The sequence below is a fragment of the Bison bison genome, unplaced genomic scaffold, assembly GCF_000754665.1.
Source record: "Bison bison bison isolate TAMUID 2011002044 unplaced genomic scaffold, Bison_UMD1.0 scf7180017864181, whole genome shotgun sequence".
NCBI classification, from domain to species: Eukaryota; Metazoa; Chordata; class Mammalia; order Artiodactyla; family Bovidae; genus Bison; species Bison bison.
This window is the reverse complement of record NW_011494753.1, coordinates 9,526,455-9,538,794: the sequence shown is the minus strand read 5'-3', so window position 1 is coordinate 9,538,794 and position 12,340 is coordinate 9,526,455. Positions and strand designations below refer to the sequence as shown.

Here is a 12,340-nt window from a genome sequence, read left to right as displayed (position 1 = left end):
TGTGCTAGGTACTCACATACATGTAGTGCATGCACAGGGGCTTTTTGCAAAATGCACCATGGCCTTCAAAGTGCATGTGCTTCTGAATTCTCAGTGTAAAGACGCTCCCCCACCCATGTCTCTGATGGGCCTTAACCAGCTGCCCTGCCTGGGGAGGACATGAGCCCCCCACCTCCACACCAATGAGGAACCACACGGGAGAGCTCACCCCTGAGGCCAAAACTTGGAAGTTCAGGCCTCAGCTTCATCCAAACAAAACAGAAGGCATCTCTGGGGGAAATTCTCATTAGAAAGACAGCAGACGCAGTTTGAGAGAAGAGTACGTGACCAGTTTCTGCGGTTACCAGTCTGGCCCTGCCCTCGCTTGTTGGGAGTTAAAAACCCAAGACTGGAAAACAGAAGCAGCACGTGCCCTGGGCAGCCTCTCTGAGAAGATGCATCATCCTCCTCTCCCGCTGCTGCTGCTCCTCCTCCTGTGTTGCAGAACCCAGGCTGGTGAGTTTCCCGGCCACTCCTTCTGGAAGCTGCAGGATCAACCCCTAAAACAAGATTTACTTGGAAGATTGCTGACCCTTAAACAGACACCAGGATTTCTCCCCAACAACCCAGAGTGAAGTTTCCACTTGGGCTGTGCACACCCTCTCTCTGCAGCCCATGGTCGTTCCCAGGAAGAGGGAGGCCACATTGATTGAGGGAAAGCCCAGAGCAGGGGGCCCCAAGGGGTGGTCTTCTCTGTATGGAATGTGTGACACGGTGCTGAAAGTTCTGTGTTCCCTTCACCTTCTGGCCTTGTAACTTGACTGATCTCTGAGCAACCTGGGATATGGAGATGGTGGAGACAGGAACCTAGAGAGCTGGTCATGCATGGGGACAGAGGGTTGAGTGAGGGCAGAATGGGAGTGGGTGAAAACCTTAGGTGAGCGTGACTGCAAGGCGTCCAAGGCCAGCTTGGCTGCTGTGCCTGGAGCAAAGACAGCAGACACCAGAGCCACCCAAGAGGAAGAGGGCAGAACACGGGGCGAGTGCGGATTCCAAAGACACCTGTTCCAACTTGAAGCCAGCTGGTGCACCCTCTGTGTTCAGGCCCTGGGCTTCTGTGTTCCAGGGGAGATCATCGGGGGCACAGAGAGCAAGCCACACTCCCGCCCCTACATGGCCTACCTGCAAATTGTCACCTGGCATGGTAAGCTGGCGGCTTGTGGTGGTTTCCTGATAAGAAGGGACTTTGTGCTGACGGCTGCGCACTGTGCAGGAAGGTGAGACGATGGGTCTTGTTTACCTCCAAATGGGAGGGGAGCAACCAGGAACAGCTCCTCCGGGGCCTGAGAGGGAGCTCCTAGGGCTGGGTCTCTTTAGGGAGAGACAATACTTGGCCTTAAGGAAATCATTCTCAGACTGGAACAGCTGTCCTGACCCTCAGTCACTGTGAGCTCAGCTCCCCTCAGAGGAAAGGGGACCTCATTCCAGTGCCCCTCTTCTAAAAGCGGCTGCCCCTCCCCAACCCCAACACAAGCGATGTGGACTCACTCTTCAGGGGCCCACCCAGTTCTTGGACCACTTCCTCCATGCCCTTTTCAAGAACACTGGCCCTTAGTTCTCAGGGTCCTGAACCCATCCTTTCCATGGGAGACAGAGAACAGGGTCCACCTGAGACCCCACCACTCCCCCCTTTCCTCGGACACCTCTGCCCTCAGAGAGGTGGCCCTCATTAGGGCACCTTGATTAGGAAGTACCTACCCTGTCCCCTGGGTCCTCCGTGGCCCGCTCACTCCCTGGCGTCCCGAAGGCCCTGGAAATTATCTCTGTCCCTGGGAAAGCTCTTCCTTGAGTAAAGCCTGAGCCCCTCGCATACATGAGTAGTTCAAAAAAGGGAGGTGGGAAGAGATCGCTGACCCTGGGAGAGACTACATGCCCTTTCTCAGAGTGGGCGTATCTCAGCAGACACCCCACCATCAGCGATTCACCTTGTCCTTCTTCTCCCTCACATAGGTCTGTAACAGTCACCCTCGGAGCCCATAACTTACAAAAGAAAGAAGACACATGGCAGAGGCTTGAAGTCATAAAACAGTTTCCTTACCCAAAATATGAGCATGTTGGTCTCCACGACATCATGTTACTGAAGGTACAAATTCTTCTTCCTCTTCCCCACTCCCTGTTCTCCAGAGCTTTCTTCCCCGCTCCCTGCTCTCTGTTCTCCAGGGCTGCCTTCCCCACTCCCTGTTCTCCAGGACTTCTCCTTCAGGTCCCATTACCCTCACACTTTCCCAACCTGCCTCTCACCAGCACCCCTCAGCTCAGCCTCTGCAACTGGCTCTCATGTGGAGCAGCTGCCCTGTCCCTCCCTGGTTGCCTCCACCCGTCCCCAAGCCCATTTCCATCACTGACAGCCCTCATTTCCTTCACAGTTGAAGGAGAAAGCCAACCTGACCCTGGCCGTGGGGACAATCCCCCTTCCACCCCATTTTACCTTCATCCATCCTGGGATAATGTGCTGGGTGGCCGGCTGGGGACAAACAGCTGTGAATGAACCAGCCTCCAGCATTCTGCAAGAGGTGGAGCTGAGACTCATGGAGCCCCGGGCCTGCAGCCACTTCTCTGCTTTTAACCACAATCTCCAGCTGTGTGTGGGCAATCCCCAGAGCACAAAATCTGCATTTAAGGTGATTCTCAGACTACAGAGTTCTCCACAAATCACTGTCCAGGGTGCAGACACCTTTGGAAGGAGACAGAGTTCACAGTGTCAGCCAGTGACAAAGTGTGAGACCTCAGGTCTGAGGAGCTGGGACTGTCCCTCTGCAGATCCTCCTCCCTCGGCCCCGTGGGGTCTCTGACCAGGGTCTGCTCAGGGTCAGGGGGTGCCGCCCAGGGTCAGGGGGTGCCAGGAAGGAAAGGGAACAGCATCAGAGACATATCACCTTATGAGGAGCCAGTGTTCCTGAGCCTGATGGCAGGTCCGACCAGCTCAGAGTTGGGACCACAGGGAGGAGGCGGTGGTTTCCCTGGCTCACCTTCTCTCTCTCCCTTTCCTTCTCTGTCCCACAGGGAGACTCGGGGGGCCCTCTTCTGTGTGCTGGGGTGGCCCAGGGCATTGTCTCCTATGGACGGCCCGATGCAAAGCCCCCAGCCGTCTTCACCCGGATCTCCCCTTACCGGCCCTGGATCGATGAGGTCCTGAAAGAGAATTAACCTGGAACCTGGACCAGCCTGAGGGGAAACCAGAGCAGGACCCCGGCAGGTTCTCTGTCCCACTCACCCTGGATCTGCCTCTGGTTTTCCTCTTAAAGCCCCGTCATGTCCCTAATCCTTGGGAAGGCCCCTTTAGGTCACAGAATTCCCAATAAATCTCAGTGAACACCCGGCTTCCAGACCTGAGTGTGTGTGTCCTCTCTCTTCTCCCGGCATCAGGCATTCCAGAAGCCTTGAAAGGGGGGAGTGTGTGGTGTGTGTGTGAGAGACAGAGAGGATACAGTGAAGAACAATAGGGAGAGAAAGAAGAGAAAGGGGTTCCCTGGAGTGGCAGGACCCCTATGTCCACCTTCAAGAAGAAAGTACAGCAGATCCTTCCCTGCCTTCATCATCAACTCTGAGTCATCTTTAGGGCTCTTCAGAATCACTACAAACACGCTGAGTTGCAGGGTGTTTAGAGCATCGCTGGCCTCTCCCCATTAGGTGCCAGTATCAACATCCCCTTCTCCTCTAAGTTCTGAACCAAAGATGTCTCCAGGCTTTTCTAAATGTCCCCCAGGGACGATGTCATGTTGGTGGGGGTGTGGAGGGGTAGGCAGGGTGTTGTGAGGAGTTGGGCAGGAATCGGCCTCAGTTGAGCAGCTCAGGTTTAGATGCCTTGGGTTCACACTGGGCCCTCCTCACTGTCCACCTCGATAAGAGAAGATCTACCATCTGTGCAGCTTTGATGTGCGATGCAGAGAAGATCTTGTGTCACTGACTTCTGCAAAAGGAATACGTGGAGCTGATAAGAGGAGGGACCGCATCGCAAGACCTGCACGAACCACAGCCACAAACGGCTGCTCCCAACCAGCAGGAAGCTGAAGGCCTAGAGCCTGCTTGGCCTCCAGTTCTTGGCAGGTGAGGGAAGGACTGGCTGAAGGAGAGAAATGGGCAAGACAGGGACACACAGCACGGAAGCCTGTGGCTGATACCCCTCCCTGCTTCTGAGGGGATGCTGAATCCCTTCAATCAAGTGAATCCTTTGCAGAGAGTCATCTTTAATAAATAATCAGAGATATACAACAATGTTTATGAATAAAGATTTTTACCTCAGCATTTTCAATAGTAGAAAGCTGGCTTCCCAGCCATGAAACAAAGTTTAAATAGTAAATTTATGTGACTGAATATTTTGAATTTATTAAAAATTTATTTCAAAAGATTGAATCATGTAGGAAAATGCAATGCAAGAACGCTTTTTAAAACAATATGAATATCTCTCTATAGTAGAATCTCAATTTTTGTAATTATGGTTAAGTATTTGATATATCGGAGAAGGCAGTGGCAACCCACTCCAGTACTCTTGCCTGGAAACTCCCATGGATGGTAGGCTGCTCCCTGGTAGGCTGCAGTCCATGGGGTCTCGAAGAGTTGGACATGACTGAGTGACTTCACTTTCACTTTTCACTTTCATGCATTGGAGAAGAAAATGGCAACCCACTCCGGTGTTCTTGCCTGGAGAATCCCAGGGACGGCGGGGCCTGGTGGGCTGCCATCTATGGGGTCGCACAGAGTCAGACACGACTGAAACGACTTAGCAGCAGCAGCAGCATTTGATATATGCACAAGAAGAAAACTGGAAATAATTAACATCATATAATTATGGTAATAACATAATTTCAGAGGCTAGGATTAACAACTATCTTTATTTCTCTTATATGCTGGCTCTAAACCCCAGGTATTCTAACTGTTGCTGACTCAATACCATATATGGACCTACCGATACATAAGCACATACGCCTGTTCATTCTCCCGTTGGTCAAGGTTTGCTCTGTGGAGAGTAAATACCCTTGCACTTCCAGATCGCATCACTCAGCCCATTCAGGATGCTGCTAAAGAATCTAAGCCTTCATGGGATTCCTTGGGCATGGACATGGTGGTCTCCTTGTCAATTAGTGCCTTGCATGGACGTTCTTTTGTCTTTAGCAAAAGTGACAGTGGCCTGGGATTTATACCCATGGGAATGGTGTGAGCTGGGAAGTATAACTGATCAAGCTGATCAGAGGTAGTAGACAAAATGGTCCTGATGAAGCCTTTCTTACGCCACCCAAATCCACCTTCACTTTCTTTTTGTGAATATTTATTTTGGCTGTGTCAGCTCTTAGTTGCGGCATGTGGGGTCTTAGTCGCCGCACGCACTCTTTAGTTGAGGCTTGTTGGATCTTTAGGTGCAGCCTGTGGGATCTAGTTCCCTGACCAGGTACCGAGCCCCAGTCCCTTGAACTGGCTGCTCAAAGTCGTAGCGACTGGACCACCAGGGAAGTCCCATTTGCACCTTCTTACGGTATCTAGATCTTACCTGAGAACAAGATGCCCATCCTTCTTTCCTGAGAGGGAAGGTACAAGTTCAAATCTTCAATGCAATAACCAAACACAGTCTCCTAAAAAGACTTATGGAGGGTTGGCAAATCAAGCTATGGGCTCCTCTGCTGCAGCTGACCCCAGGTCTTAATTGATATTTCTCATCTGACCCCTCTACTGCCCATTCTAGATTTCTCTCCCCTTTGGCCAACGTTTGTGTTAGTCTGGGTTGTATGTCTGCTGGGGTGACCCAGACCTCTAACCCTGAATGGGGCTGAGTCTTCAGTTGCCTTCTATTTGTTGGGTTTAAGTGGTTGCTGTTGCCCATTTATAATTATCACTGAGCACAAAAGTTTAAGGGATGTCCCCAGCGAATCTCCTGGGCTCAAGTCATACTCTTCTCTTCCCTCTTTGTACAGCAAGAATCCTAGCCGCCCATGGGATCACGGTCAGTTACTCAAGCCAGCATAGAACCTCTGTCCTTTGCCTGTTGATGCACTGATATGAGGAACCCAAAAGGGCTAGGTGATAGTCACAACTTCCAGTTCCTAGAGCCTTTACCATCTCCCTTGGTGAAAGCATTTTCCTCCCCAAAATTTGGACGCACAGCAACATGGCTTTGAACTTTCCTCATTCCATCTAACCCCAGCAAAAGCTGCAGCAACAGAGCCACACTTCATGGAAGAGAGTGCCCTCTCCTTTTCTCCTCCTATTCTAACTTTTCATCCACCTTCTTCTTTCCACCCCTTCCACCATCCCCACACCTACCCAAAGGAGGCCATATCACAGATAAATCAGTATCAGTTCATCAGAGGTGTCCCTAAAGGTGATTCTCCAGTCCCGTGGCTCCTGGCAGTCTCTATCCCTTCCACCTTCTGACCGACAACAAAATCAAAAAAATCACTGAACTCTCCTGTGCCTAAGGTTTTGGGACAAAGTGGGAAGCCTCATGAGCCTGCAGCTCTCTGGAGTCTCAGGTCTAATTAAGTCATCCGCACTAAATGAAAGGTCTCAGGCCACTGGGTGAGAGGCCAGTATAGGACAGGGCCTCTCCAGCCCAGGAAAGGCACCCTTGAGCCTCAGCCAAGCCTGGCCCTAGAGCCACCTCTGAGTGCACCTGAATCAGCCCAGGAAAGGGACCCTTGGGCCTCTGCCAAGCCTGGCCCTAGAGCCACCTCTGAGTGCACCTGAAACCCAACCTCACTGACACCAGTGACCCCAGGTTTCTATAGAATCCTAGCCGGAATTTTTGAAATTAAGCCAGGCCTCCCAAAAAATGCTTTTGTTGAAGTTCTTTGCCCTGTACCTGATGCTCACCACTGCCTACCCCTGGAACCAGGACCAGGAAAGCTGACAAGTCCCAAAGGTGAACACCGGGCTACAGTTCATGAAGCAGGTTTTATAGAAGACAAGGCGGACAGGCCTTCCTGCCTGGCTCCCCATCTGAAGTAACTCTCCTGCCTCCACAGCCACTGAGGGACTGCCAACAATTCCTGCTCCTTCTGCTTCAAAGCTTCAGAGTCCTAACTTCAAATCTAGTCAAAAATGCAACATAATGTGACTCTAAAAAAGCAGGATATTCAAAAATGTACATTCACTGTGATTGCAAATAGTGTGGAGTACCATACATGTGGGGAGAAAACTAGACAGAACTCTTCTGAAATGGAGATAATCGTTAGAATTGTAATTAAACAAAAGACTTACCTGTTCTCTTTAAAATGATTTCTATAGCTTTGCAAACGACCCAAAATAATGAAAAATGCAGAGAAACAAAAGTACTTTCTGAAACTGCTTAAATGCTCAGCACATGATCTTATTCCTGTTATTCCTATACACAGCACAGTCCCCGTAGAGCAGAGGAACCACAGGACACGGTACCAGGAAACCCATAAAGAAGATGGAGAAGGTAGACATCCTCAGGTTTGTTCACAGGCTGTGTTGGGAGGACCACTTGTGGGAGAATTTTAAGGATGCTCTGAAGCCAGTGACTGTCTGTGACTCCACAGCCTTTCGGCAGTCTGCTCTGCCCACTTCTGCTTCCTTCGCTCCCTACAGGTGAGGGGCAATCCTCACTCAAACCCCTACATGCAAATCTTTATCCCCAAGTCTGCCTCCCAGGCATATTCATTTCCTCTAGCTGCTGAAACAGATCACCACAAACTTGGCTTCAAACAATACCCATTTATTCTCTTACAGCTCGGGAGGCCAGAAGTCCAAATTCAGTCTCTCTGAGCTAAAGTCAAGGTATAGGCAGGGCTGGTTTCCCCTGGAGGCTCCAGGGGAGAATTTGATTCCTTGTCTTCTCTTGCTTCTGGAGGCTGCCTGAATTCCTTGGCTGGTGGCCACTTTCTCATATCACTCCAATCTCTGCTTCCTACTTCCTCTTTGGACTTACCTCCCTTTCATAAAGACCCTTGGGATAACAATTGAAGTCCATTTAATAATACAGCATAATCTCTCCATCTCAAGAACCCTAATTTAATCACATCTGCAAAGTCCCTTTTACCATGTAAGGTAACACCCAGGTTCTGGGGATTGGGATGCTGATATCTTTGGGCGGGGGCTTCCGAAGTGGCTCGGTGGATAAAGAATCTGCCTGCAATACAGGAGATGCAGGTTTGATCCCTGGGTAGGGAAGATCCCCTGGAGGAGAGCATGGCAACCCACTCCAGTATTCTTGCCTGGAGAATCCATGAACAGAGGAGCCTCGTGGGCTACAGTCCATAGGGTTGCAAAGAGTTGGATATAACTGAAGCGACTGAGCACTCAGCACACGTCTTTGGATGGGAGCTGCTATTCAGCCTACAATACCAAGAAACGGAAGCTAAGAAAGCAGCTTTCTTCTTTTAAACTGGAGGCCCAGTGCGACCTGCCTCAACTCCTTCCAAACACCCTCCATGTCAATCCCCAGCAAAGGCAGTCTGACATCAAAGGATGGTGACTGGGGTCTGGCTATGAAAGGATGGCTTCTGTAGGCAGCAGGTCCCTAATCTTGAAGGTATGTGACACTCAGTTACCAGGAAGGGGAAAACAGGCTAGGAAGTCTGAGGTCCAGGAATGCTTGACCCCTCTTTTCTCTATATATCCTTCATCACTCAAGGCTTGGCTGCCCCAACCCAGGCAGAACGGCCGTCTCCTCTCCGACTCACATGCTCCCTGACACTTCCATTGGTACCTGCCCCAGTCCACTGCCTGTATCTGTCATTGCACAGGTATAACTTTCCCAGACTAGCGGACAGGAAGGTTCTTCTCCTTTTCTCACCCCCATGATGCCTAATGTGGGGTCTGCTCCCCCTGGAGAGGAGAGGCCTGCCTCCTTCCCATCAATCCAATAAATGCAGAACCGGTCATGCTGAGTCGATCTGTGACACCCAGAGAGAAATATGGAAGTGAAAGGTGTCAGCTAGTGCCCAGGCTGAGTTTGGAGGACTCAATCTGAGTCTGGAGGACTCTGGGGAGGCTCCACGCACACTTCCATCGCCCAGGTCTGGCAGCGGGTAGAGTGGATGTGGCTGCTCCCGCTGGGTCATGTGCTTGCTCCCCCAGGCTCTGGGCAACTCCCCTGTCTGCGTGTAGCTCATCTTTCCCCCAGCCCCACAGGCCTTGCAACAGTTCCCCCATTATCTGTGCTTTTGTGGAGTAGTTTGTGTTCTCTGACCAACTCTCATTCTCCCCATATGTCAGTCCTCTCTGGCTGCTGCCCCTTTATCCCTCTGAAATGCCCTCCCAGAGTCACTAACAACCCTGGTGCCGCCTGATACAGAGGCAGCCATCCAAAGGCTCTGGCCAGAACAGGCTTCTCTGCTGCTTCCTGGCCTGGGACCCAGGCCCTCTTGTCTCTCTTCATAAGAGCAATGTCTGACCCTGGACTGAACTTGGCCCTCACATGGGTCAGACTGGAATGCCACGGCGTTGACACCCCAAGAAAAACCTTCCACCAAAAAGGGACGAGTCACGGTGGATTAATACCCCTGCTTTACTCCCTCAATTAGACAATTCTGGGGCATGTTCACAGGGACCCCACTCGGCTGGGGTCCCGATTGCCCACAGCAGTAGCCTGCTCATCAACACAGGCTTTCTCCACCTATCTCCATCCTGTCTACTTCCCTCTCCCCCACCTGCTTCCTGGAATCACCTGTAAAACAAATGACGTCACCCAAATCTTTGTCTAAAGATCTGGAAATGAAACTAAGACAACAGATCACCTTCCTCTTCTCACTGCCTTCCAGGAAAGACTGGGTACTTTCAGAGCTCTCCATGACCCTCACCCATGCCTGCCTCTCCTGCACCACTTCTCACCTCCAGCCTCAAACTTCATGCTCTGGCAACACTGAACTGCTCGTGATCACCAATACCACCCACAGCAGCTATGTCCCCGCCCCCTACACACACACACACACACACACACACACACACACAGAATCTGGCTCATGCCCTCCACTGGTAATGCCCTTCCGTATGCTCTTGTACCTCTGCCTTAAGCTCAATGCAGGCATTTCATCTTGGAAGCCTTCCTTGGTGACTATGAAGGTCAATCCTCGGGCTCCCTGCCCCACCCTAAAGTGAGTGTACTGTGAAGCCAGCTTCAAGCAAGTAGTGGCCAGGATGGAGTCGGGTGTCAGCCCAGAGCTGAGCCCCATCAAGCCCAGTGAGACCTCACCTTGGGAAGGCTGCAGTGGGCTGCTCTGTGGTCAGCCCTGTTAGCAGTCCCCCTTCAGGTCCTGTGGAATCTCCTTCCAGCCCATTGCCTGCTGGTATGCTGAAATCAGCTCACACTGGCTCAGAGCAACCAACTTGTGCATCTCTTCCCAAGACATCGTCATCACATCAGTAGCTTGGAAACAGCCAGGATGAGAGTATTTACACCATGGAAATTGGAAATCCTACCAAGCAAGGATTTCATCTTCTTCAGAGAGCCTCCACTGCTTGTGCCCCATCCCCACCCCAACCGTCTGTGGCTCCTAGGTGTAATTAAATCCTGAGTGTGTGTGTGTGCAGGGGGGTGGGGGCAGGGGGTTCGTAGCACAGGTTCTGGCTCTGATCTTCCCTCAAGAGGCAGGCAGATCAGCCAGGGGGAGGGAGGTCAATCAGGCCACAGAGTGCCAAGGTGGATGTGGACAGGACCAGCATGCAGCTGGGGAACCAAAACAAGGAGGAACTGGGGCTAGAAGACAGGGCCAGGGGTGTGTATGTAAGAGAGAGAGGCCAAGGAAAACAGACAGCAGAGACAAGAAGGGAAGAGATATTGAGGCATAAAGCAAACACAGACAAACAAAAAGCACAAAAGAAGTGACAAAGACAGAGTGGGGCGAGGTAAATGGAGACAGAGGCAGAAATGAGAGGAGGACAGACCGAAATGGAGAAAGTCAAGGGCAGAAATGGAAGAATCTGGGGACAGAGGTGAAATCTGGGGAGGGATGAGCACAGACAGCAGCACGAGATGACCGAGGAGGGCGCACAGGCTCAGCCCTAGCCGGCCATGCAACCTGCTCCCACGATACTGGGCTCCAGGTGAGCGAGGGCAGCTCGCTAGAGAACCAGGTCCCCCTGCCCCAACCCCAGCCAAGTGTGAATCCGCTACTCAATTCAAAGACGCAGATGTTAGATCGCTTCTTCAGTTTAGGCACTGCTGCTGCTGCTGCTTAGTCATTCACTCAGTCGTGCCGGAGAATTCCTCTGTCCCTGGAATTCTCGGCAAGAATACTAGAGTGGGTTACTATGCCCTTCTCCAAGGGATCTTCCTGACCCAGGGGTCGAACCCAGTTCTCCTGCATTGCAGGCAGATTCTTTACCACTGAGCCACCAGGGAAGCCCCCAGTTTAGGTACTGCTGCTGCTGCTGCTCCTAAGTTGCTTCAGTCGTGTCCAACTCTGTGCGACCCCATAGACAGAAGTCCACCAGGCTTCCCCATCCCTGGGATTCTCCAGGCAAGAACACTGGAGTGGGTTGCCATTTCCGTCTCCAATGCATGAAAGTGAAAAGTGAAAGTGAAGTAGCTCAGTCGTGTCTGACTCTTTGAGACCTCATGGACTGCAGCCTACCAGACTCCTCCTCCATCCATGAGATTTTCCAGGCAAGAGTACTGGAGTGGGTTGCCATTGCCTTCTCCAAGTTTAGGTACTAAATCCCTCTAATTCAATAACATGTGGTCCAATTACTTATAGGATGAGCAATTTTTAAATTAGGTAAAAAATATTTCAGTTCAGTTCAGTCACTCAGTTGTGTCTGACTCTTTGCGACCCTATGAGTTGCAACATGCCAGGCCTTCCTGTCCATCACCAACTCCTGGAGTTTACTCAAACTCATGTGCATCGAGTCGGTGATGCCATCCAGCCATCTCATCCCCTGTCGTCCCCTTCTCCTCCTGCCCCCAATCCCTCCCAGCATCAGGGTCTTTTCCAATGAGTCAACTCTTCACATGAGGTGGCCAAAGTATTGGAGTTTGAGCTTCAACATCAGTCCTTCCAATGAACACCCAGGACTGATCTCCTTTAGGATGGACTGGTTGGATCTCCTTGCAGTCCAGGGGACTCTCAAGAGTCTTCTCCAACACCACAGTTCAAAAGCATCAATTCTTTGGCACTTGGCTTTCTTCACAGTCCAACTCTCACATCCATACATGACCACAGGAAAAACCATAGCCTTGACTAGATGGACCTTTGTTGGCAAAGTGATGTCTCTGCTTTTGAATATGCTATCTAGGTTGGTCATAACTTTCCTTCCAAGGAGTAAGTGTCTTTTAATTTCATGGCTGCAATCACCATCTGCAGTGATTTTGGAGCCCCCAAAAATAAAGTCTGACACTGTTTCCGCT

At 51.2% G+C, this 12,340-nt stretch overlaps 1 protein-coding gene across 1 annotated transcript; it reads left to right on the top strand.

Moving 5' to 3' along the window:
- The first annotated feature begins 418 nt into the window (after positions 1–418).
- On the top strand, positions 419–3,352 carry LOC104991006 (mast cell protease 2). Its single transcript, XM_010843379.1, has 5 exons — positions 419–495; positions 1,106–1,256; positions 1,990–2,122; positions 2,406–2,660; positions 3,043–3,352. The coding sequence occupies exons 1-5, from the start codon at positions 435–437 to the stop codon at positions 3,184–3,186; spliced, it is 744 nt and encodes a 247-aa protein (XP_010841681.1). The 5' UTR covers positions 419–434; the 3' UTR covers positions 3,187–3,352.
- The last annotated feature ends 8,988 nt before the right edge of the window (positions 3,353–12,340 follow it).